The sequence below is a fragment of the Gopherus evgoodei genome, chromosome 17 (genome assembly GCF_007399415.2).
Source record: "Gopherus evgoodei ecotype Sinaloan lineage chromosome 17, rGopEvg1_v1.p, whole genome shotgun sequence".
NCBI classification, from domain to species: Eukaryota; Metazoa; Chordata; order Testudines; family Testudinidae; genus Gopherus; species Gopherus evgoodei.
This window is the reverse complement of record NC_044338.1, coordinates 5489176-5516771: the sequence shown is the minus strand read 5'-3', so window position 1 is coordinate 5516771 and position 27596 is coordinate 5489176. Positions and strand designations below refer to the sequence as shown.

Sequence of the window (27596 nt, the reverse complement as noted above, 5' to 3'; positions counted from 1 at the left end):
CTAGAAATTGGTACACCTCTACCCCACTATAACACGATCTGCTATAACACAAATTCGGATATAATGCTGTAAAGCAGCACTCCGGAAGTGGAGGGGGGGGGGCAGGCTGTGCGCTCTGGTGGATCAAAGCAAGTTCAATATAACACGGTTTCACCTATAATGCGGTAAGATTTTTTGGCTCCCAAGGACAGCGTTATATTGCGGTAGAGGTGTAGTTCATACCTTTTTAGTTTTCATGAGTTAGTTTTCCATAATCAGACTCTAATAAAAAATTCAACCTACTATTCTTGGTTTCAGTTTGCAAGGAGAAAAATTAATATTGCTATTTATTTATCAGATTTTGAGTTACTAAAATCGTCAGTCGATTTACTTCCTTTTCAGGAATTTAGTACTGTGTTGCACATAAAAGGATGCTGGATTTAACAGTGATAGGACCAAGAATTCTTCAGTGGTTTCTATAAAAGCAAACTGGAGTAAAGACGAAAGAAAAACAATGGAAGCAGCAGCGCAGCTGCCAATTTGATTTGACCTACAGGAAATTAATAAACAATGTTTAGGTACTCATGAAGCAGTCCAAGAAAAGATAACATTATAGTAGACACCAGCACAGATTGAAGATGCTCTCATGGGGAAATCTACCACAGACGAAGTTCAATAAAAAGGTAGCTGACAATATATTTGGAGGAGGGTAGGAAGAAAGACAAGATTACATAAAACGTTTTGGCTTGCTCATAGTCTTGTAATTCCCCTGGTCTGAACCAGCAAGCAGCACAAAGGAAGGCCTGAGAAGGTACCTCTTGTTCTCTCTCTTGTCTCAAGATAGGGTGCAATCAGTTGCAAGGTATGCAACGGTGTGTTCATTTCCGTCTAAGCTACTTATTTTTCAGTTAGGTTAGTAATTTTATACATTAACAAAGATGTGCAGCAAGCACATTTATCTTGAGCTACGTTTTCCTTGCAACCTTAGAACTTCATTTTAAGTGATATTCTTATTGCTCCAACTTCATGAAGACTGATGTAGAGCAGTGGGAAAAAACAAAAGAGAGTCTGAACTTACTGTCTTATAGATGCTTGTTTGTGGGAGATTTTCAGTTAACTACTTATTTTTCGAACATTAAAACATTTATGCAATTTTGCTCTCTAGTTAGCAAAAGGAAACATTAAAACTGTATATTGTATTTGTTTTTGAGAGGGCTGGGGGTTTGCAGTTCTTTCTTTGTAAGATTTTTTTTTAAAGTATTTTTACACTGTACTTATAAACCTGTAATGTGTATCATCTACTTTAAGTTCTTTGTTGGAGATTGGGTCACTAACAAGTTTTAAAACCGTAATAACCAAAATATAAAGTCTATTATAGGCTATTTTCACACCTTTAAGGCTTCTAGAAACAAGTTAGAAAAGATTAGATATCATATACTATAGGGATCCCATTCCATCCCCCAGGTCTGAACTGGAGAACCAAGTATTTAATAATTAAACCAACGGTCAGAACAGGAAGTCATCAGTGGTAAAATGAAGCCTTTTGGCATAAAAGCAGTTCACAACAGATGTGTTTGTGTAAGTTTCAGTTCAAAACTTACGGGGAAAAACGTCTTAGCTGACCAATATTCTTCAATAAACAAATTTTAAAAAGTCAAAGAAGTGAACACGAAAGTAAGATTAGAGTACATTTCCACATCCACCTCACTAAATCCCTGTCCTAAGAGTGTGCTTCAGTGTTTAGCAGATAACTTTTTTCTTTTTTGCCTTATAAGAAGGGTGACCAGATGTCCTGATTTTATACGAACAGTCCTGACTTTTGGGTCTTTTTCCGATATAGGCTCCTATTACCTCCTACCCTTGTCCCAATTTTTTACATTTGTTGTCTGGTCACCCTACTTATAAGTGAATGTTTTCATCAGGCAAACATTGATTTTTAATTTCAATGCGTAACTTGTGAACAGGCTACATGTAACAACAGAAAACTGATGCAACCCCAAGATCAGGGCATCTGCTACAACATTAGGCCCTGATCCTTCCACAACATACGAATAACTTCATTCACTTGAATATGCCCATGGACTTCGAAGGGAGTATTCATGAGAGTGAAGTCACTCACTTGCCTCACTGCTTGCAGGATTCAGCCCTTAATCTGCAAGCGCAGCGGGGCAAAGAATCTTTCAAAAACTTGTCTTTTGCACTGAGTTTCTCAAAAATGTCATGCATTTTCTGCTAAAGTACGTAGAAAAAACAGTTATGCTTTGGAAACAGAGGTGATTTTTATAGAGCTCTACAGAAGAAATTCTTATAACACAATAGATTTCTTTCTTTCCCCAACCTTACTCCAAACCTGGAGCTGATAACTGACCCAACCATTTTCAACTGCTTCTGTTTAATACATTTTTAAGATGCTCGGATCTAATACAGACATCTAAAGTGAATCAGCAAATCATGCCTCCAACGTGAATAGTTACATGTAATTGCTGTCAGCAAAAGCCAGCATTGCTATGTTTATTTTAGGTAAAATTGTATAAGTTAAACCTTACCCACATGCAGGCCTCTAGCCTGACTTTTGAGATTATGGTCCATAAAGAGATGGATCCTTCAATCCCCTCCTCATCAGGACAGATAATTTGATCAGGGTACGGTGGTTCAGGAAAATTAACTGAGTTACATTCATACGCAGCAAGTGTAACTGATGCTATGTGTGGACCCTGAAAAATATATCAGACAAGAACATTTCAGTACATTTTGTGTGCATTAAACAAGAGTTAGCTTTACCTTAAATAATATTGCTAATAGGAAACCTATCAGGACACAAAATGCATACAGGAAATGGACTTCCACACTTGACATTAGACATAGCATATAATGTTGTATACAATGGTCTTAGCCTTCCGATGCATGTGAGTAAATAAATCTCCAACTCCAAACATGAGAAGACTTAAAGTGCTCCTGTTTCAGTTTTAAGAGACTATGAAGTTAAAATACAAGTTTCCTTGCCTGTGTTACTGTAGACTTAAAACTGGAAGAACTTCTAAAATAAATATCAAAGTATACTTTTAACCAATATTTTGGGGGTTTTTTTTCCTATTTCATTCCACACGAACGATTAATAAAAGAAGCAGAGTAGTCTTTCCATTTCTCATGCATTGGCACAGACCAGCAATATTTGAGATACAAATACTGAAAAGGAATCTTTACATCCTAACAACAACAAAAAAATGCAATTATTTCAAATATTTTTAAAAAGATCCCATAAAAGTATTTCTACTGATTTCAGTTTTGCATAACCTAGGTTTTGAGCCTAGTTGGGCTTGACAATATTTTGAAGTGTTCCTCCCCTTCTCTCCACTCTTTTCTTAAGATATTAGTTAGTACATCAGCCATCTCTTGTGCAAGTCACAGTCTTTCTGCTTCAGTTTCCAACGTGTAAAATGGGAACGGTCTGACTGAGGTGCTCAGAAGACCGTTTGTAAAGTGCTTTAAAATTCAACTGTTGTGCAAGTGCCAAGTATCATTATTAATAGAATTAAGCTGACACAGACTCTGCCTTCTATTAAAGATTACCAATGTGTTTTATTGAGCCCAGATCTCAGGTACAGATGGCTTAAATGTATACAAGAACTGAAGTGCAATACATTTAAATAATGAAACAAACTGCCATTGTATGACTATAAAATAATAAAATTACTATAAAATCTGTGCAAATAGTTCAGATTTATCCTTATGTTGGACATCAGGAGTTTCAAAACAAAGAATCAGCTTAAAAATCACCTTCCAACATCTGTGTTTCAGCAAGACGCTTAAACTGTATAAACTGTTTAGAAAGTTTGCAAAAAATCTGTTTTAATAAAAATACCTTAATTTCACCCGAAGTCTTAGCCTTACCAGAATAAATTCATAATCAATTGTGTTCACATAGACAGCAAGAATTGCTCAGTCTTTAGCTTCTGCTATTAATTACATGGTGGTTTTTTGTCATCATTTTGGGAGATATTCTGTCAATTTTCCTCTGTTTTTTCCTTAAGTGAGTCACGGTCTATTAGACTAGCAGGGAATCACAGTATGAAAATCAAATTGAAATTACATTTATTATACAAAGACTAAATCTGTAAATGTGATGATAATGGGTACAGAAAGTTCTTGATGCACAATACCTACTGCTTGGATAGCTCTCTTTCCCTTTACACGGTATTTTAAAAATGTATTTTAATACAGAGACCAGGGACTATTTAGGAGAGTTTATGGACTTGTTGCAATTACTGGGTGAAATTTTATGGGCTGCGTTAAGCAAAGAAGTCAGAGTAGAAGATCGCTCTGACCTTAAATATCTATGAGAATGAGCAACTTACTGAATTCTTTTCTAGACATTGGGAGGTGGTTTTTCATTGGGTTCACTCTTGTCAATATTAGCAGTTTCTCTGAACCAACTGGAACAATGGAATTACAAAATTTAGTATATATAGCAAAGTTATTTTAGGTACATGAAATAGTGGGAAAGCCCTACTGAGAAAATATCTGGTCTATTTTATTTTTCAATTTGTAACTTTGGCTATCCGTCATAGGCTATTCAGTTTTAGACCACTGTAACAAGAAAAAAAATTCCCACTTTGCTGTCACGCCAATTCTTGTACCTATACCTCTCCCTGTTCTTTTGTTGGGAGACTGACCTAATGCTCAATAGGCACTAACTTGAACTACTTTCTGTAATTATTTAAATAAAGTTATAATTCTGATTTCATGGTAAATTAGGAGCAATTCCGTCAAAGGAATTGCACTGAAGTAATGGGACAGCAGATTCAGACCTGTTAAATACCAAATAATGTTTCTGATTCTGTGGGGCAAAGAAACTGTAAATGGGTGAAAAATTACTAATTATCTGCATTGCAGTACTGTCTAGAGGTCTCTTAGGCTGGATCCTGTATGTATCCATAGTAAATGACAGTCCCTGCCCCAAAGAGTTTACAATCTGAACAGACAAGACAGACAAAGGGAAAGAAAAAGAAAGTATCCCCTTTTTTATATATGGAGAATCAACACCAGAAAAGATTAAGTGACTTTTCCAAGGTTAAACAGCAAGTCAGTTGCAGAGCTGAGAACTGAATCTAGATCTTGAGTCCTCAACCAGTGACAATCATAAAGTCATCCCTTCCTTGATATGCCCTAAAATCTCAAGGAATCTTGATTTTTTCCTCCTATACCCAGATAGCTTCATGCACTAAAAGACCTTTTAAGGTTTTGTGCCTCAAGCTCTAAGCGCCAGCTATTCAAATCTGCACCATAATTCTCCTCAGCTGGAAATTTGCATGGAGGAAAACCCCAAAGTCAAGTGCCATTGCTCATGGTCTCTTGAGGGTAAGGGCAAGTTCATTGCCAAGGTTGTCAGAGATGGTCTGTGAATCAAGAAGTACAATTTTCAGTTCCACAAAATTTGGAAGACATACCACAGTATAATGTAACTGTGGCCAGATGTGATGAAAGACTGCAGAACCGGTTAGTTTCAATCTTATAGCCGTATAAGAAAAAAAAGTACAATTGCCAGCACAGTAATGCCCTCTGCCATATTTCCATAACTGAAATTACCACTATCTCGAAGGTTGAGATTTTGAAATGAAGGCCGGTGGACAATTTAAGATGAGTCCCTGCCTGGAGAAGCCTACATTTTAACTTAGAGCACAGCAAGTGAAGACAAAGAAAATGTAATAGAGGGGTCTGCTAAGGATAATTGTTATAAAAGCAAACCACCCATACACATAGCTCCTATTCACTGTTTAAAACTTGCCACAATTAGTATCCTAGGTTCCCTCAGATCTTTTAACAAGTGTTGCCATCTCTAGGATGCCTTAATTGTCTCAAATATACATCTTCCTATTAATCCAGCTCTAACAAACAGTTTCAACAACTGAAGTCTGCAAAAGGAAAAATCCTAAAGCAAGAAACAGCTAATGGAAAAATACATTTCAGAATAGAGCTGAAAACATCCCTCCAGCCACCTGACGGCTAAACCAATTTAGCACAACTCTTCCACTGAAATGCAAACAATTCTATAATGGAAAAAAGTTGAAATTATGGATCCCACAGAAACCACATTTTAACTGGAATAAGAAGTAAAATGTAAAAGATTCATTTTGAATGATGATCAAGTGTGGCGTACTCAAATTCAGAACTAGCCACGTAAGGGAGGCAAAACAATCTTGTGCCTTTTACTTAAAGCAGCTGAGCTCTGCTGCTTTAAGTAAAGTCAACTGGACAACATATCAAGGTTTGGCAGACTGTATTTTGGATATGTGTTTTTGTTCCAGTTCAGACTTGCAAAGCCTACATACAGTATCTATTCTCAAGAACCGAGCCCGCATTATGAATGCACAATGCCTTGGTCCACAAGTCCATAATCTCCCCTTGAGACGCTAACACAGTGGTGGGCAACCTGTGGGTCACAAGACAATTTGTTTACACTGACCATCCGCAGGCATGGCTGCCCGCAGTTCCCAGTGGCCGTAGGTTACCCACCACTAGACTAGAAATGTGGTCCTGACAGGGCAAGAGCTGTGGTATGATCATACGATAGACGTTCCAACAAAGACATGTGCCATTTTATTTTATATTTAGCAATAATGATAGTCAAACTATGTGGGTGGGGTGATTTTCAAAGATACAAATGGGAGTTGGTACCCAATTCTCATTGGCTTTCAATGCAATTAGAATGGCCAGCATCTCTAGGTTCTTTGAAAATATCAGCCTATTTTCATCAAGTGTTTCTTTTTGCTCTTTGAGTCTAAATATTAGTCCTCAGTCACAGTTTTTGACCTTTATCTCACACACGTACCCATGTTTGCTTACCAAATTTTATTTTTAAAAAAAGGCATTAATGGCTTTTCCAAAGTTTGAGTTAATTCTTATGGTGGGTCAATTTATTGTAACCTATTAAGAAATACCTGCTGCTTGAGTCTAATTTTAGGTCCACTTTTAAATGGACATACATTTTAAAATCACTCCAATCCCTATAATGATAAATAAGCAACAGCAAAATTGGTAGGTTTAGAAGAGGCACTGTTTGTCAAAGAAGCTGAAAGAATCATTAAAATGTCAAGTTAAATATCTAATCACCAATTTTCTTCTCTTCCCCCCCAATCCTATTTTCTTCTTTTTAATTGCAGGAGCAAGCACCGACAGGGGCAAAAACGTTGGAGTCAGTAATCTCCTGCTGATTAGGGGGAGAAACATTTGCTCTCCAAACTCTTACAACGACCAACAGGAGCCTGTGGTTAGACTGGAATGTGATTTGTTAGAAATTTTTGTGCAATTTATAAATCAAATGAGACAAGGGGTGGTCATCAGTAAGGACTTGATGCAAATCTATTTTTGCAAAAGTATTTCAGAGGAATCGCTATCTAAAAAGCCCTGATTTGTTATAAAAGGGAGCTTTATTTGAACCCATGGATACATTTGGAGCCCTACATTTATTTTTAGTTCAATGCTTTGATCAATCACCAGAGTTAGAATTTACTCACTGTTATTCTAGGTTAGCGAGTTATTTTGGAAGGCAACATTCAAAGCCTCCAGAAACGTAGATTTCTTAATAGGTACAAAATATATATAAGTAGAAGCAATTCGTACAGATTTTTTTACAAACTATGTATTTCAAGATAAAGTCAAATCGCATCTTCAAAAATGTCAACATGTACATTATATTAGAAAGTCTTCAAGGTAAGCGGAAGCGAGTATCAAAAATATCCATGGTATTTCTATGTTACTTATCACTTTGGTATCTATGCTATGAACAAAATTATGGAGCATTGAACTATCTCAAATGCGGTTTTCTCAGCTCTCTCTTTACAGATCATTCATATTGTTGAAGTGATGCTAGCCCCACAAGTCCATCTGGCTCCAAATTTTAACACTTTCTGTTTAAGAAGATATAGTTTTAGACTAGCTCTAATTTAAAAACATTTTATGACAAAAAATTATACCACTTCAACAGAGGTGGGGGATTATCTTGAACGCATTCTGGTGGGCTAGAAACTTGTTTTCTTCCTTGGATATGGAATTTTTAATACTTGGTACAAGGCTCAACCCTTACACTAAAAGGGGAAAATGTGTCATTCTATATTTGATGTAAGATAAATAAAAAAAACAAGAGCTAGTTTCTCATGGGAAACAGCCGGCTAGCTTTGCCACAGCCTGCGACTCATCTCATACTTATCTACTAAGTCATTACACCTCTCAGGAAAGCGAGACTAAGTTACAGCACCTTTTATCTTCAGGACTGGCGGGCAGCTAAACACACAGAAAACTGTTCATTTCAGATGTGACTAAAAGGGGAAATTGGCTCGGAGATAGTTGGCTAATAAGCCAAGGCATTTTCACCCCCAACTGCAACAGTTGGGTATCAGAGAGGTTGCTAGTCCATATTCATCTAATAAGTAAAGACTAGGAGCACAGGCAGATTTCTGACTCTGGGAAGATTTTTTCCCCTTCCTCTTCTGAAATCAACCCAGTCTATCCACATATCACTAGGGCCCAAGAATGCCTAATGATTTCACATATTATCTGAGTTGCAATGCAAGCTGTAAAGCGGGGGTTAAGAACAAAGCAGTTTTCTCAGCTTGGAACTTCTTTAGCTTTCCAAATCATTTGGGCTAACTTTGATGTACTAATTTTGTATTCCCATAGTTGCACTCATTTTACACCGGGAACCTAGACATTTAATTTAGCACTTTTCTATTCCCACCTCAGTAAAGTCTTTCCCCTCAGAGCACGGCTAATGGAAATCCCAGATGATGAACAACAAGCTCCAAATACAACTGAACGAGAGACACCAGGGGATGATGCATGTGGTGCCGTTAAACGTGCAGCATAGCCACTGCATTACTTCCAGGAGAAACTCCGGCTTTGGCGTGATAGTATAACAAAATACAGCCATTTTACAAGAATACTTATTGGAAATTAAAGATGCCACCCAGAACACCCGTCTGCCCCCACAGTAGCAGTTACAAGCAGATTTCTGGTCCCATATCGGCAGAATTGAAATGCGAGGCAAGGTAGGAAGTGTGAGGGTTTATACTCTGCTCCTGTCCTCCCTCAGCACCCATCTGCCCTCAGGTCTGCATTCTCCCACTTTTCTCCTTTAACCAGTGATATATTATGATCAGTGAAGAGCACATTACAATATCAATTCAAACTGACATGGTGTTAAAGCCTACTCAGCCTTTCCAGCTGTATCATGGTTTGCTATGTTATGTTGTGCCTTCTCTCTGCCCTGTTCTTGTGAGCAAAGAGCAACATGAAACATACAAAATTCAGATTTGCATATGGGAACAGAACAGAGGAAATAAGATGTGTGCATGACTGGGAAAACATAATACACCAGGTTTATTATTGTAGGGTCTCCCAGCAAAGTAGTTTGAACTGCAGGCACAATGTGGAACAGAACTGAGTAAATAAAAACAAAACTTGCTTTCATAAGAGAGTTTGAAATATGCAGCTTGTCAGTTTTTGAAAGATCAAAATATCATGCCAAGCATCTACTCTCCTCTCTTGCTGGACAGAACTTCAAGTCACCTCTGCTGGCTAAAATGTTCAATATTGTTTAAGTGCCACCACTACACTAACATCTTATAGACATTTAAAGACTAAGTACCAGGAAGCCATTCTCTAGTGTATTGCTTCACCTCATGAAAGAGGTTTATTATAATGATTCAAATGTTATTCAGGCTTCAGACAAGATGTCTAGATTCTGATGTACGACCACTTTAAACACATTGGGAAGACACACACAACATTTCTATAAATCGCTCAGAATTCAGTTCCCTGCTCTGTATATATTTACAATTAATACTGACAGATAAACATTAGCATGGTTTGTCCCACAAGCCTTACATTTTATGACAGGCACCCTTAAAATAAACAAGATTTCACCTGGAGAGAAGACTGAAGAAAATCAGCATAAGAAATTTACCCAACTAAATTGGCAGCACTGCACAGTTTAATCCACTAGGACTCTTGCTGGAAGCATTTAGACTAAAAACACAACTATGCATTGTATCAAGGAGAATACAGCCCATGTGGAAATTAACGAGGAGTTCCCAGCAAACAGAGATAGAATTAATTTTCTAAGCTCCATGTTGATCCGTGTGTTCCAGGATGTTTCACTTCATTGTAAATAGCTTAGGACAGCTAAAGGAAGTTGGTTTTAAAGGCATGAAGGAAACACATGAGACAGAAACAGAGTTATCAACAATCCTCGTACAAACAGGCTCCATTTCAATATATTTTTGAATCATATTCTGTGTTCAATACATTTTTGAATCATATTCTGTGTTCAATACATTTTTCTTTCAACTACCTTACCCGGTCAACAACAGTAATCTGATCCCAGATATTGGACAGGACAGAACCGACCCTTGTTTTGTCTGTTCTAGGTTTGTAAGCCGACATGCAAACTGAAGAATGATGCAAACTGGAAATGGACACTTTCTTCAGCTAGAAGAATTACACGCAGGGAGGAAAGAAAATACATTCCCCATCTTGCTAAAGAAGCAAGCTGTTAGTTAACCACATTTTTCTACCCACATGGAACCCATCAATCTTCTAATTACTAACATTAATTTTGAAGGAACCATATGAGAAGGGTAAGACTCCTTGCAAACTAGTGGAGAATCAGTAAAAGGCAGAGTCTTCCAGTCAATAATTTAATAGCAACATTTTATACGTGAACAACAAAATGGAGGCTGCCATTCTGTTCTTACAATCAAAGGCTGGAAAGGCAGGTGAGTGCATGGCATTTGCAAAATTACCAAATAGTAACATTGTTCCAATCCCAACACAGGGCAGAAATGAAAACAAGTTTGGTGATTCTCGGAAATAGTGTGACCACTTCACAAAATTACCACACAACTGAACAAAAACTCTCTCCAGTGTTACCAGCTCTTGCATGAGTCTTGGGATATTCGGTGTTCTTAAAAGCCCAGCTCCTGGAGTTAGTTGATTACAAAGAAATTGAAGATTTCATTTAAGAAAAATAAGATTTTCCTGATTAGTAGAGTAAAAAAACCACCACGACTTGACTATATCCTAAAGGCCCAAAACCTAGAGGCAAATAAGAACCCCCACATTTGTTGTTTGTTTAAAATTTCATGATTTAATGGCATCCTCATGACATTGGAGGGCCTGACATGTTTTTTGAATGATTGGTGTTGGCAATAGTATTAACCAGTGACTATTGCACAAGCTGTTTGGATTTTAAGTCAGCAGATCCCAGACTGAATTACTTGATATTTAGGTCAGACCAAATGGGTCTTTTTTCAGTTCCAAGCTGCTGAACTCATGGAAGAACAGTTTGTGAGTTCCTGGCTCAATCAAACAAACCCCCGAGCTGATCGAAGCACAAAAATGAACTAATCTCCAGCCTAGAAGGAATTCAAACACACTCCTTCCGTGCCCACTTAGTTGTAAGGAGGATACAACGTATTTAATTTATCTTCTGTCTTCATAAGACTGTTTTTATCACTTGTAGTGGACGGCAGTTACTGCAATGTCACTTCCTTTCTTTTATTACAAGATTTTTCACTGAGGTTTCGTTACAGAGACTAACCCCACATATGAAAACTTTGAAGAATTTAACGTCCCTTCCATCATCCACACACAATGCATTCCTGTATTCTGCTACTGTGGGTGAGGCCTGGAGGTTCTCATTACATTCTTACATTTCCTGTTTGTTCTATTTCATACCAAGACTATCAGTGAAAACCTATTCAACAGTTGCTCCACTTGGCTCTAGTGGCAATTAGACATAAAAATTCATTTTTACAAATATCACATAACTCGAAGAGCTAAAACTGTTCCCGCTCCCCATATCTGATCCGTAAGGGATTCACTTCCACTTAGCCATCAGTGTTAAGACAGAAAACAAATTATAAGCTCCATGAGGCCATTGACCTTTTGTTTTTGCACAGGTTTTTTTAAAATGAGCAATAATTCCAAACTTGTTTTCTGCTTGTCTCAGTTTCATCTACTTTTGCAATTTCTATGCCAGAGATGAACTGAAACCAAGTCATGAGGCAAGGAGTTTTGCTGAACACTACACAGCATTTGCAAGCAATACTTCAAACAAGTGCTCCACCTAGCGTCAATTATTATTAAAGTATGCACTGCAAACCAATCATATGGTCACAAGTTCAACTGGCAGCTCATTCATTACTTTTTGTAACAGCAAAGAGACCTCCTTAAGTGATATAAATTCCTTGCATATGACTAGATACCTCTGGTCATCTGCTCTTCTGGTAACTAGGTGATTCATTCTGTTTCTGTTTGAAAATGCCAGCAATTTGTGAGAAGTTATTTTTGACCGTAGAAAGCAGCAGTGGGCCGATGGAAAAAACGTCTCAATTAGCGGCCAATAGATTTTGGATCCCTACAGAGCTACATGTCAATTTCTATTTTTAAAATGTTATTTTCAAAAGAGATGGAAGAAAAACAGTGTCTTAAGGAAATTAAGCCAGCAGGCTTGTTTTGAAAAGTGTCAGAATGAAGATTTATCGGAAGAAACATGTAGTCTTCTTCCATAATATATTTTAAAGCCATATTCCATTCTAACCTTGTGCTCAGAGTTACACTTAGTGGCAACAGTGAGCGTTATTTCCCAAAAGTCTAGTAAAATGTTGCATTTTTCACTGGATAAAAAAAAACAAAACACAAACAGAAGCAGCATGAAACTAGAAACCGATCCAGAACAGCAATTTTAGATACAGTCTAATGTCAAGGAAGTTCCTCAAGATAACTAGTAAATGGCAGTTAAGTGTAAGAATAACCTTTAAATATTAAACATTGACACTCAGGCACACTCAATAAGATCCCTCTAGTAGTCGAAGAGCAACAAAACCTAAATGCAAGCAAACAGATTTGAATTGATACTAACCACAGTCTCTTACTGACAGTAAACCACCCCTAAAGTAGAGATTGCTTTAGATTTTAAGACCTACCCCTTCATGCAGGACTGCCACCCCCCATGCTCTTTTACCTTCTGATATTATGATCTACCTCTCTGTGGATGACAAAATTAGTAGCTGGATCGAGCTTCTTTGAAAGACCCAGCCAAACCATTTTTTTAACACTAGGAAAACAACCAAGTAGGCCAGAGAGAGCAAACATCCACGGTCATTCACATATTGGATCTACTGCACACAATTCCACCAAATTATTTGCCAAGCTAACAGTTTGCTTGTGCAGAGTTTTTTTACTTTAACTATAGTTGTACATATCAAATATAGGACTATATTTTAAAAAGATGCACCTGTATCATATATGCTATATGCTAGCACGTTCCAGAAGTCGGTACTTAATAGTGAAGACATTATTGCAAATAGCAACAAACATTCAGAAGCACATGGGTCGGCCTGATAGCACTATTATCTAATCATGTAATTGCACTTTCAACAATCTCACTGTGCACTCAAATTTGGTATGAGCAATTAATTATGAGTAATTTAAAGAAAAAAAACAAAACACCACACTTTACAGGTGCTCTACTCTCCACTCCCAACAAATCAAGTCACTGAGGCCTGATTTGATTTTTACATCATTTTGAAATGTTTTCATCAATGGTATCAAAGCAGAAATTCTTTTACCTGCTAATGACATGTACACAAGTAATTTATTGTTAGATCTGGTTTAAATAAGTATGTTGAAAATGGGAGGTGAAAATATTAACAAAGGAGAATGTATAATGTGCAATGAACACAAAATCTTTTACCTAGAGTGCTTGGGGGTTATTTAAAAAAAATCTGATATATTGGACAGCTAAATAAAACAGTTTGAGAGACCTAATATAACTGTATGATGAGTTGGAGAACTTCTGAATACACCTATTTTCACTTGGACTAATAATTTATACTGCTCTTCTGCAGACTTCCATTAAACTCTGCAGTTGCACCAAGCAGTTAGTACTTTGTGTTTCCTTTGATGTAGGGTATAAATTCTCAAATTCAGGAGCTATCGGATACAAAATTGATATTATACTTCACATACACTTAATTAACTCAACACTGCCCTTAGAAATAGAGAAAAAAAATTAATACCTTTGAGCCTTAAATTGGTAGCATTCTGGAAAGTCATTAAGAGCTCCACATATTTACATTTAGAAGGATTATATTTTTATTGGTAAATGTCTGTAAATGTCCATTTCACCATACACATGGGCAGATGACAAATATTTCCATAGATTATATCAGAAATTTATAGATTGGCAAAAAAAAAATGTTGCTTGAGAACTTAGAGTTCGATTTAAGGATATTTAATTAATATATTTTGACATGTGATGTTGACAGTGTTTTAATGGTATAAAGCTTTAACTTTTTGAATCTCAACATTTACTGTCATTAAATAATTATTGTCTCACCAATATTATCTGTCAAAATTATAAAACTAAAAATCTGTTTCCACCAAGCCTACATACATTACAGATTTGTGTTTTTACATGTGTATTGCCACCTAGTGACTGCAGGACAAGCACTACTGCACGTAACTGAGTTAATGCAACTAAGTGACACCATGGTTGAAAACAATCAAGAAGTGAGAAATTCTCAAGTTAATGGTCCACAGAACAGTCATCACTGGGACCTCTTGTGTTCGCACAATGTAAGTATTTATGAAAGGAGGAAAGAAACAGCATCTTTGCTTCCTCTACCTATTTACCACTAGGGACTTGTCTACACTGGCATGCAAAATCAGCACTGCTGTGATCGATGCAACAACATCGATTTAGTGGGTCATGTGAAGACACATTAAGCTGATGGCAGAGTGCTTTCCTGTCGACTTTAGTACACCATCTCCCCAAGAGGTGGAAGGTAAGTCGGCGGAACAGCGTCTCCTGCGAACACAACGTGGTGTACACACTGTGTTAGGCTGATAACAGCTACGTCGCTTGGGGGGAGGAGTGTGAGAGATTTTTTTCACACTCCCAAGTGATGTAATTCACATCGACCTAAGCAGTGGTGTAGGCCAGGCCTAGGACAACTTACAGCATTCCCTCCATATAATGAGAGCTTGCTTCTCTGCTCAATTTATCCAAAGAGTACGTAAACAGCACACACATTTTTCCTGTATTAATGCACTTAAATTAATTGTGTTACATACCTATTGAATTTTAACACCCTATAATAAATTCGCTCTAGTTATTCAGAGCAGTCTATTTTGTCTGTTCTTTTACATTGAAAGATCTGTGTTTAGATGTTGCTGTTTTCTGGTATGACTGTTGAATTTACGTTAAAAGGTCACCTGACTCACCATCCACACAGGGTCATATGCTGGCACACAACACCAGTATGTGGATGTCTCCAGTTCTCTCAGTGTTTAACTGTACTGTGGAAATGCATTTTCAAAGAGAACCTAGTCCCCAATCATGAAGTCTTCCACTACACTAGTCCAATTTTCTGCTTCTCTCAAGTAATGTTTCAAATTGGAGTCAACATCTCAGTTACTTAATTCTATACTAACATGCAAATTTTCAACAAGTCAGTGCTTTGAGTTAAACTAAATCAGTGATTCTCAAACTTTTGAACTCGTGACTCCTTTCACATAGCAAGCCTCTGAGTGCAACCCTGCCCCCCCCTTATAAATTAAAAACATTTGTTTATAAATTTAATGCCATTATAAATGCTGGAGGCAAAGCGGGGTTTGGGGTAGAGGCGACAGCTCACAACCCCCCCCCCCCCCCGGAATAACCTCGTGACCCAGAGGGGTCCCGACCCCCAATTTGAGAACCCCTGTGCTAAATGGGCTCACTATGGTAGATGGATGATCAGAAGCTGCTCAGAGTTTGAATGGCAACTAGGAGGTGCAGATAATAAAAACAGGTTAAGATCCTGAATTAGGGGCACAAATGGAAACGTTTGGTGGGTCTCATCCTAATATTCACATTTCCAATACAAAATCCACCACATTTGGCATTATCTGCTCAAGAGAAATGCAAGGCTAAGACAAGAGGATGAGAATCACAAATAAGACATTGTGAGAACTTAGAAGAAACTTAATATCTGCCCACATTGTATCTGGCAGTTCAGAGAGAAAATAGCCCCTCATTTGCGATTGCTACACTCGCCTTCGAAGTAAGACATTTCAGACAAAAGACAAAGCCTATTTTTCTTTATCAATTTTCGATGGAGTTGAGAGATTGACAACCATAGATTTGTGCCCACTTAGTATGAATGTCTGATTTAAGTTAGGCAGGCAGATGATGTGCCCTTGAAGGCAACTTTATTAGCAGAAGGATCTTACAAGTCCCACAATAAGTACTTTCAATAAACCAGCATTAATCCAAGCTTCTCTGCCTACATGATGTTATTTTATGTTGTGTTAGGACAGCTGTTCACTCATTCACTCTGCAGACACAGTTAAGGCAAGTTAATAACTTGACAAAAATTAAGCAAGCTACACAACTGTCAGTTCATGTATCCTGCTTCAAATAGGCAAATGTAAGTAGAACACTGCCCTGTTTCATTTGCTTTTCTATTTTAAAGGAAATAAAACACTTACATATGAACTCTCTTTTACTATAGATCTAAAAAGGCTATTCACTGTACCTTATGGTGGAGCTCTTCAGGAATGCTGCATCTCCAAAGTTTTTTTCTATCCCCTATAAACTCTCCACTGTGTTACAAGAAGTTGATGAAATGACCCTCTCAGATTTCAGGCATGCTTGGCTGCTACGTGACTTTTCACACTTCACAGAACTAGCAATAATATATAGCCTAGGATTAATGCTCTGATGCGCAGTGGGGTAAATGTCCAGTTTTCCCAATAGTCTTATTCAGTTAGAGTTTTACCAATATGCTGTCAGCCACTGCAGCAAGGGGCCATGTCTTCCAATCCGGCCCTGATACTGCACAGGACTTTTGGGTGCTATCACAATACAAAAGACATTCCAGTCTCTTCCAGCCTGTAAGCAGAGAAAAGCTACTATTTTCTAGTTAGAGCAAAAGATTTTTACAGTAGAAAATCTAGGCAGGATTCTCAACAGGAATCCTGAGAGCTGTCATTTTCCATGCACTCTCTTCTACTGTCAACAACTGTCTGCACATGTAACCCTATGCTTTAAACTCCCCCCCCTGCAAACAATGGAAATGTGTGTTTTTTAAGTGCGGGATAGACAGTTATCCTGCACTTGCTGATAAAAATATAACCTCTTTATTTACATTTGCACACACATTCCTCTTTACTACTCTTTCCATTTTACAGAGGGGAAAAATAAAGTAAACCAAAGCCAGAGTGTATTAAAACATTACATATAACTCAAATTAACAACCGAGTAACCTTATCAAGCTCTTTACATCTTAATTCAGAGTGAAGATGACAGTTATGTCTCCTCTTTTCTGCTCCCGACAAAGACTTTAGGAAAGCAGTTATGGTGCAAACACATCCCTAATGCTCAAGTGAACACATCCTACATAGCTGTCATTCAGTCTGAGCGGCATTGCTCTATTGCATGGAAAACAACAAGAGTTCTCCTGTTTCCCGAAATGCTTTACGTGTTATTGTTCATGATTAAAGCAATCCTAAAATTAAACCATCAGTAATTGTTCCAAGTACAATATGAGGTTGGTTGCACAAAATGGTTTTATTATTTTTTGCAGCCTTTTTAAAAACCATGACAGTTGTTTCGTAATCAAAGAACTAACCCGATGGCCAAAAACAAAACAAAAATTTTCCTGTCTTTTCAAGGTAATGAAGTTGAGATAAACACCACAATGTGGTTTTCTTCAGAGAGATTTAGAGGTTAATTTACTATGGTATCTAGACTTGTTTTTCCTGTATCTTATTATTTATAGAACAGAATTACTGTGGACTGAGCTATAAGAATAATTTACTGCATGTTTCGGAAGCTTCAGCTAGGAAAATTAACATTTTGATCTACCAAAAAAACCCAAGCATCCTAAAAAGTCCAGTCCAGACCCCATTTTCCATCGGTCACAGCTACTTCATACTAGAAAACTTCCCTGCTTATTTAAGTGCATGAATTAGTGCAGATAGCATTGAAAATTATTACAACAAATTATGGGTCCAGTTCTGCAAGGTAAAGACAATCTTCAACTGCAGGACCTCACCAAGAGTTCAATATGAGATATAGCATACAGACAACAGAACAAGGTTACAGAACACCATTTAACAAAGATAACATCACAGAGACTCAACAGCATGGATGAATTTCTTTAAAAGTCCACAAGTATAACACCTAGGTCATATATAGCACTTTTCATCCACAGATCTCAAAGCACTTTATAAAAAGGAATAGCATGATTGGAAAGAAAATATAGTTGTAGGTTTCTTACCAAATAGAGTAGAAAGGTATGAAGACCTGTTCCAAGTCCAACAGAGGACAGAATGCCTAAGCCTACCCAGTAGGCACACCACAAGAATTTTTTCTCCGTATACTGTACATACTGAAAAACAAGAAAAATCACAAAAGAAAAACAGGATGAGTGAATTCTCATGGAGGAGGAAAGAAAGGTGCAAGTGCTTAAATTAATTTATCAGTGTCAAAATGACCAAACTGGAATTCTAGACAGTTCTCAAAACAGGCTGATCTATGTAAGGTACGCTAGGGTTAAAGATGTTATATGTAAACAGCAATGGTCCAAAGAGGATACTAATGAGTGTAATCAATGGTATAGTTGTAATTCAATTCCAGACACCATTAACATCTGTACGATAAAGTAAAAGACCTGTCGGGAACACAGTGCCTGTGAAAGGTTATGGGATGGATAATCAGGAGACTAAGGTTCCATAGGTATCCACAGAACAGGTACGGAAGCAGTGTAAACTTCCTCACGATGCTCTGCTGAACTACCTCAATTCTAATCCGTCAGAGCCACCTAGTGGTGAAATGGGAGTTCAGTTGAACTCTAAACTGACAAAATTGTCAGCTACTACCAAATGCAGTTTTTGTGAAGCAGATTCTGGACTGAGCCATCAACTCATTTCAGAGGCCAACGAGCCAGATGGTAGTGACTTAGTTACTATCTACATGGGGTGAGTTTGAGTGATTCTATATTTTCTTAATAAAAGCAATGGTAAGAGAACACTTGGAAAGGGAATTCTAAGTGATTACTCTATTAGCCTGTGGATTTAAATAAAGCTGTGTCTGTGTTAAAAACAGAACAGCAAGTGTAGGAGTTCTGCCATGTAACAGACTCTTGATTTTCTAGGTCAAGGATAAGAACAAGATGAGTCACATCAGAGGATGGGAGAAAACAAGCACTAGAGGCCATTTTCAATATTGAACTCCAGTCAGTGAAAGGGAACACGACCAATCAGAAAATGGCAGCACTTGGATCTCCTGGCTGAGGTTGGGAATCAAAGCCCAGCTGAAATGCAAACGGTAATTTCTCTAGCACCACCAAACATTTACATAGCAAAGGTGAGGCTCTCACTATGCCTGTAAAAGCACCTAAAAAGCAGTTAGCCTAACAGTTTGACAGAATGAAATGTACTTTAATGCTTCAAAACTGCACAAGATTCTTCCCTATGTACATGACTCATCGGACTAACCTATTCTTAGGTCTCACAAAACTATACCAAGGGATTCAATTACAATCAGAAAAGTTATTGTGCTAGGTTACTACACAAAAGATCTGGTGTAGGAGTTAGGACTCTTGCTGCACATGTTGCAAGCACCACAGGTGGCCAGCCGAATTTCTGAGTGGGGAAGTAGGTGGAGGTGGATTTAGGCAAGATTTTTGGAATATGAAGGGGCTGCATGGAAAAGAGAGAGTCAGGGCAACAAAAAGGGACAGCTGGTGGCTTGTAGCCAGCCATCTCCTTTGCAGGGCTGGGCTGACAGGGCTGTCTCCCACAGGACAACATCGGAGACTTGGTATTGCCTTCCTCCCTGCCTTACATTTCTATCGATGCAAAAAGTATCAATCTTCATGTCATCTGAGAGGCAGGTCAGTATTAAATCCATTTTAAAGGAACTGGGAGTAACAGCACTAGGATTTGAACTCAGGAGCTCCTGACTCACACCCCCATGCTCAGTCCATTAGATTATTCTATTTCCGGAGAGAAAAGACCATCCCAGATGGTTTGGAGAATCCTCTGCAAGGAGGAAGAAAATCTACCTGGGAGCCCTGACATTTTGGTAGATTATGGTTCCATTTAGCCTTAGTTTTCCTGACAGCAGAGCCCAGTGCTGAACACTCTGAAAAGCAGATGTGGATCGGCACTGCAGCCTTGGACAGAGTTACTTATTCAGAGATGGATGACAAGTAGATTACACGTGGCTGCAGAGAGGTGGACTGAATGATCTGATAGGTCTTCCCTATCTTTACCATCTATGAGTCATATGCTATGTGGCAGAAGGGAGTGCAGCTACAGGGAGAATTAACAGCTGCATAAAATGAACGCTCAGGTAGATGTATTGCCATTCCTGTATGACATTATTCAATTTCCTCAGTATATGTTTTGATAGGAAAGGCAGGAAGTGCCAGCCACAAAAGAAAATAACATGGATGAACTGCATACCTGTTGATGTGTTCCTTCTATATAATACGCAGCTGTAAGCACTGCAAGCAGCAGCAAAAGAGACACCACGATACTTCGGCGATGCCACAATCTTAAAAGACAAATTACAGTTAGTCATATTCATATTTTTCCATGCATTGCAAAGCCACCTCTATGTCATTGTAGAACAGCTTTGTTGGGGTGCATGAAAAGGGTAAAAAGGCAGTCGGACAAATTTTGTTATTTTAGATATAGGTCAAAGCTCTCTTAAAAGAGCTGAGAAGTCTTGATGTTTTCACTTGGAACTGGAATAAAAGAGTTCTACTATACAAACTGAAAACATTTTTCATCCAATTAACTCCATGTTCTACAAACATTAAGCCTTGAACCAAAGATAACTGACACTGCCGTATTATCAGTTTTACTGGGGGGTAAAGCAAGATACAAAGGAGTTAAGTAACTTGGCCAAGGTCACAGTAAGTCAGTGGGAGAGCTGAGAACAGAACCTAAAACTCCTAACGCTGAGTCATAGGGTCTGACCAGTAGACCAAAATGGCATTAGAAAGGGTAGCCTAATAACTATTTGGGTGCTCTCTATCTGTTGAAATTAAACCTTGAAAAGGTTCTTGTTGCAGCTCAGAAAAATTAAATGTGAAAATCATCCAGTTAATTATCAAGTGTAAGAAAATTATCAGTGGGGGCGGAAGGGGAGAAGTATTTCTTTATGTAATTTGAGATCCAGCTACTTTGGTTTTTTTGTCCATCTAGCTTTACCAGGCTGCAATAAAACTGTTCCTCATGCTTGGCTGTGCACAGCTAGTTAAGGAGAGATCACTTATTTTATACTTTTCTTGCCAATCTAACACAATTACACTCTCATCTATTGCCATATTATGGAAATTTTAATTCGCTGTTTCCTCACGTTTTTAAAATAACACCATCAACTGCAATTAAGTAAATTTTAAAATAGTTAAAGTTTCAGGTATCACACTAGTCCCCTGCCAATTTTTGTGTTTTTACAACCACATCTGCCCTTATATGGCATTTTTCTCCCCTACTGCAGTGTAGGAATCCCACCCAATCAACAGGGGGGAATCTCCATATAGCAAAAACAGTGAAACTGACTAAACACAAAGCACTCAAATGCATAATTAAACAAGGTAAAAACCTCACTAATCTCTTGCAATTATATAAATATTTGGTGTTACTTGTAACAATAGGTTACGAATTCAGACAGAAGTGCAATTCTTAGATTGACAGTCACCCTTTAAAGCATCATTTAACAACAATATAGTATAATCCAGCATAGGACAATCTGAATTTGTGTCTGTTAATATGTTAAAGCAGAATCAGGAAAGTTATTTTCTGTGAATACTGCATAACGTTAGTGTTCAAAATACTGCTGTGTTACAATACAAGATGTAAGACAGATACCTGGCTTTCTATATTTTAAACTTGTGTAACAATCAAATTGGATAAAATATCAACTCAAATGTTATTTTCTAGGGTGTACTTTAGTAATGTGTTAGAGAATTTTAAATAAACAGCTGTCACAAATGTATAACACGGGACATGGAAAAACAGTTCTCAAAAGGAATAAGCCCAAGGACATAGAAAGAAAGCAAGTGCAAGACGATATTTTTTAGGAATACACTATATAAGCCACAAACTATTTTTCACTTGGGTCATTTCAGAAGATCAGTATTTAAGTTACTTAGTCCTCTGAACGGGTCCCATACATCAGCACTTTGCTTCTGGCCTGGAAAGTGGGTGAAAGCAGCTTGTAATCACCATGCTCAACTGACTAAAGAGCTTATCTATACAGAGACTTGATGCACGGCAAGTCGGGATGTGAATCTATGCACATCAGCCTGCTGTGCTGTGGCCACGCAGACCCTGCAGCCATGCACTAGAAGTTCAGTGTGCTTTGACATACACAGCAGGCTGGTGCACATCCAAGCCTGCCATACACTAAGTCTCCATAAAGACAAGCCCTCAGTAAGGGGCATTCTGACAATGGTACTACTAACATTACCCAAGACCACATCAGAGCATACCTACTGGGCTGGAAAATGATCCAAGGCTCTTATCTGAACACATGCGCATTAATTATCAACATGTTAGGATGGCATGTTATTAATGCTGTTCTCCCTTGGTAATTTTATTCATATTTCTCCTTCTCTAATACAAACCTTTTCATGTTTATTACAGTAAGAATCTTAACTCTACAGCTCCCTATTAGGAAAGGATGTTAGGCAGGTTGGGGGTAACAATCATAATCATAGTGAGAGTCTATTCAACATACCGTTTGCAAATAATGGTTTAAAGACAGCACCACTACAGATTATTTCTTATTGTGGAAGGGAACACGTCGGTTAAAAGCAAAGTCCTCTCTAGTTTCATATACATCAGTACAAGTGACAGGCAATCTTGAACTTTGCCCTGATAGGGAGTTACTAATATCCCTTAATGAGTTTCAAAGGGATATAATAATAAAATCTGAGCTCCCGACTAGATGCAGTCATTAACACAATAGTTCATGCCATCAGGGTCCCTAAGCACTCTCTTATCATTTCAAAGACGGATATTTAATTATTCAGAAATAAAGACTCTGATTCTTTTCTAGCTATCAAGGCAATTTGGAGTTTGATATCAATGTAATTTACACACAAATTTTGGGAATATGATTTGTTTAAAATAATTAAAAAAGAAGAGTATTTTTCTTTGAAACAGATTTATAACCATGAATCATCACAGAATGTGAGATGCCACAATGATCTACTGAATCAAAGCATCAGTTTCCCCACAGAGCTCAGAGGTGGAAATTAAAGGTGATCTTTACTTTATGGTCCATTCCTTCAAGTTTATTAGGGTTTCCAGGAAAAAATACTGCAAGGTAATGAGTGGTTGTCTCCAGAGCACAATATTCTGCCTCTCTTCTTGGTCCCTTCGCTTCCGTTCACATGGCAAAGAGGGGTCTGGAAATGAAGATGGATGGAAGAGTTAACAGCTGACAGTTGACATTCCACTCCAACCAAAAGTTCCATGATATTTTTAACTTCTCTGGGAAATTAACACTTGTGCTCACAGCAGCATCTCCTCTCCCCCTTCTAGAGAGTTCCTCCAGTGGCTCTATGCATGTGAAGTGACCTACAGCAAAGGAAGGCTCATGACTCAGCTGACCAATTGCTCCAGAGTTTGATGGCCATGAAAATATTCAAACAAGAAAAGTGCCGACCCGGGCTGCAAGGAACTTAGGGTTTGTAGGTCTTAATGCAAGAGACTACGCTACTTGTCTCCATACCCGGCTACATTCAGTCAATATCCATTCCCCATTGCAGGAGACAAATTTTATCTTGAATTTTTTAATTTGGTTCCCTTCTATAACTATTTCCAATCAAATTGGATTGAATTGCATGTGCTCTTTACACAGTTTTGTCTGCTGGCCACTGTGTAACCAGAGAAGAACATCATACATTGCGCAAAGCACTTCAGGCCATGCTTGAATGGTTACTTACAAAGGCCCATCCGCACTATCTCCCAGACAAAGTGAATCCACTGAAAAATAGGGATCCCACCTAGAGAGCACACATTTTTGTTTGAACTGCTGTCTTTAGCCAGCTTAGACATTATAAATGTGAAGAGAAGTTTCATTGCAGTAATTCAGTTACAAGACTAAACACTGCACACGGTTTAACAATCCCTGGTGCTTCCCCTTTGAAAGTTAGAGAACAAGAATCGAAGGATTTTATGGGCAGTATTTAGTGCAGTTATCGAGAGTACCATAAACGCTAATAAAAACCAACTAATTTGGATCAGGATGACTTGTCCAAGACCGTGTAAATCAATGATTTTCCCAAGCTTGTCAGAAAAATTGGAATTCTGTTCACTCAGAAGCGCATGTGTGCACTGAGATAAACAGACAAGATTACGAAGCAAACCAAGATATAGATTGGTTACCCTCATATTCCAACTAACAATGACTTTTCTATTGTTTTGTGCATCTAATAACATAAAATATTCTTATAGTGCGTTACAAGTTCACAGCATTTTACACACATTAACTAGTAAATCTCACATTCCTGTGATGTAGATAGAGAGGCCAGCCCACGGCCATATGGCATAATCAGGACTAAAATTCAAGGTCACTTGACTACCAGTCCTGTTTTAGACACTGGTCCACGTTGTCCTATAAGATAGTCTCTGAAACAATTTATTTCACACATGAATTGCATATTGGATCAGACACAGGTTCCATCTAGTCCCATATCTTGTCTCTGACAGTAGCCAGCACCAGATTCTTCAGAGGGATGTGCAAGAAACCCTACGGTTGGCTGATATGGAATAACTTGCCTTCCAGGGGAATCTCTTTCCAACTCCTACTAGCTAAAGGCTGGTTTAAGCCGCTGAAGCAGGAGGTTGTGTGTCCCTTCTAAAACTTTAATATAAAAAGCTTGCATATTCTTGTTATCCATACAAATATCCACCCCCTCTTTGAACAGTGCTATTTCACTGCCATTTCACAGAACATCTTTAACAAAGACACTTCACAGTTATTAAAAGTGCAACAAGATAGACTATGAACAAATACCAATAAAGGAAATGAGGGGTTGAAAAAGACCACAAACTTCACAATAGAAAACAGTGTGAGGAGGAGTAGAACAATAGGTTGAAGAGCAATAAATAAGTGGTTTGAAGAAATGTGGGGAAAAAAAATTAATGATGATATCGTAGATATCACAGAATCATAGAACTGGAAGGGACCTCAAGAGGTCATCTAGTCCAGTCCCTGCACTCAAGGCATGACAAAGTATTATAAACAGAGAGATTATTCCACCTAAGAAAAACAGAAAGAAGGGATGCAAAGCAAACAGAGATGGCACAGGCACCCACTGGTTTCAGAATGGTGAAGTCCAGACTATACATATACGGTGACCAGTGACTAGAGACGAGGTAGGTAGGGAAAGAGAAAGAACCAGAATGCTAAACTGCACAGGGGCATGAACTGACACATACAAACCATATGAAGCTGATGGAAACAAGATAAGATTATTTTTATGAAATACAGCACAAAGCAGCCAACAAGTTATTTATGAAAAGATAAGATCCTATGCTCTAAGCATTATTTCTATGTTAGTTCAAAGAGTAACCAAGAGAAGCTAACTGTTTTGTCAGCAATCCATCTTTAGCAAATGGTAAACTATAGTTTACAGATGGGCTCATTCAGAAATTAAAATTTGGGTTTCTCCCAAAGTAGGGCAGACTTTTCACTGTCCAAGTACAAACTCTTGTGTCAAAGGGTTGGGTTGCTTGGAATGCTTTCTAAACACCTGCCAAAAGTTTGTTTTTTTTTTAATTAGCACCTGATGCTGCAGTCCTTAAGCATACACTCATTCAAGCCAATAGGATTTGTGCATGGTAAGGATATAGAACAGGTTTAGGCAGTATATTTCTAGGTCAGTCTCCCCCTCAGTTCTACTTGGGCTAAGTTTCCCAACCCACATATTCCCTCAGAGTCTGTTGAGGGTAACTGCAGGTACCAGACTGACTGGACTGGAGAAGGAACAGCCATTTTCAGCCTACCTGTAAAGTTCCCATTGTGCTGTTCTTTGATCATTCCTATGCGCCTCTGGTCACAATCTGTTCCATTCTCTGCCATTTCATAGATCAGTCACTTATGAGGATCTAATAGCAAACAAAAAAAAGTGTAAGTATAATGATTACTCATAACAGACAAGATTCCATTTATTACTTATTCCAAGGATGAAAAGGAGAGATCCTGCATCAGTGTGCTTTTTGCTGGTTCCATGAGTGGTCACTGAAGACAAATTTCAGTTAATTTAAGCACTAGCTTTCTTTAATGTGACACACGTGAGTTCGAAACTGAAGTGTGGTGAACACAGAAAGTAGGGACACGACTACAGCTGCTGGAGCTCAGACAGATAATGGTATGCTACCAGCTGGCTTTGCAGTTGACCAAATTACAAAGCCAAGTTGTAACTCAAAAAATCCTACTTATATTAATTCTGAAATACTTACTGAAACCATATTTCCATATTCTTCGCACCAGAAACTAGATCAGATGGCATGATGGCACACGCCCACCAGCTAATCATGCATGAAACAAGCCACCAAAGTAGTTCACATTCTTAATAAAAATAACCTAATTCAAGAAATAGGATATAGATTTGTCCCTTGTTTGCTAAAGCACAATCTAAAATAATTAAAAAAAAACAGTAAAAGCATGCTCTAAATCAGCCTCCTTCTAAAGCGATCTGAAAAGTATACATTTCCTCCATTATCTGCTCTTTCCTTTTGTCTATATCTTTTCATCCTTAAAGAATTTTAACAACCAGCTACGTTCTTCCTTATTCCCCAGTATAAGTGGTGCAACATGTGGGAGGACAGCCTGAAATAGAATGTTGCAACAGAGATTTTCAACTGACCAGCTGACAGTTCTTATGCAATGAACAAACAAAACACCCCCCACAACCCCGTGAAGTTCCCTACTTTAAAATTTAACTCTTGCATCTTGAAATAGCCTCTCAAAATTTGTTTTGGAAGAAATACTCTAGGAAGCTAAAACATCTTCTTTGCAGTAAGTTTCTCTTGGTTGATAAAATAAGATTTACAGTTTTTGATAGGCTTCTCATGTCAGAAGGACGAGAAGACTATTAACATGATAGTTACATAAACTACACATTGGTAGGAAATGAAAACAGTTTTCGAGACAAATATTTATTTTTCCTTTATGTTACAAACATGGAAAAAGAAGCAAGGGGACACTCAGCTGTGCAGGAATGAGAGAGGTTCTCCCTTCAGTTTAAGGGGAAGCAACAACTTTAAATCTAGTCAATTTAAAAAATAAGTTGAAATATGTTTCAAATAGTAGGACTTGGCCCAAATGTCCCTTCCTGACTTTTGTAGTTTTACAAATCTCATTTTACTATTTTAACAAATGTTTTTCACAACACTGTTGCTGTGTAAGAAATCCCACACAAACAGAAGAAACTGACTGCACACAAAAGTGCTGGCAAATGCACCAAGTTATTCTTTCTTCCCTTTTTATCTATATTATAGTTTAATTTCTTTCAATTGTAGGAGTCTCGTTTGTTACTTGT

The 27596-nt window shown here is 37.9% G+C and overlaps 1 protein-coding gene across 4 annotated transcripts in view; it reads right to left on the bottom strand.

Moving 5' to 3' along the window:
* VMP1 (vacuole membrane protein 1) overlaps positions 1-27596 on the bottom strand; it is an 83212-nt gene that overhangs the window by 44579 nt on the left and 11037 nt on the right. For 3 of the 4 annotated variants that reach the window (XM_030536622.1, XM_030536625.1, XM_030536623.1), the window contains 5 exons: positions 26059-26160; positions 23318-23453; positions 20497-20587; positions 18306-18416; positions 2526-2693 (listed from right to left, as the gene is read on the bottom strand). In XM_030536622.1, the coding sequence (XP_030392482.1) occupies positions 2526-2693; positions 18306-18416; positions 20497-20587; positions 23318-23453; positions 26059-26134 (582 nt within the window). In that variant the 5' untranslated portion in view covers positions 26135-26160. Of the gene's footprint in view, positions 1-2525; positions 2694-18305; positions 18417-20496; positions 20588-23317; positions 23454-26058; positions 26161-26514; positions 26826-27596 lie in introns of those variants that run through there. The other variant, XM_030536624.1, reaches the window with a different exon arrangement.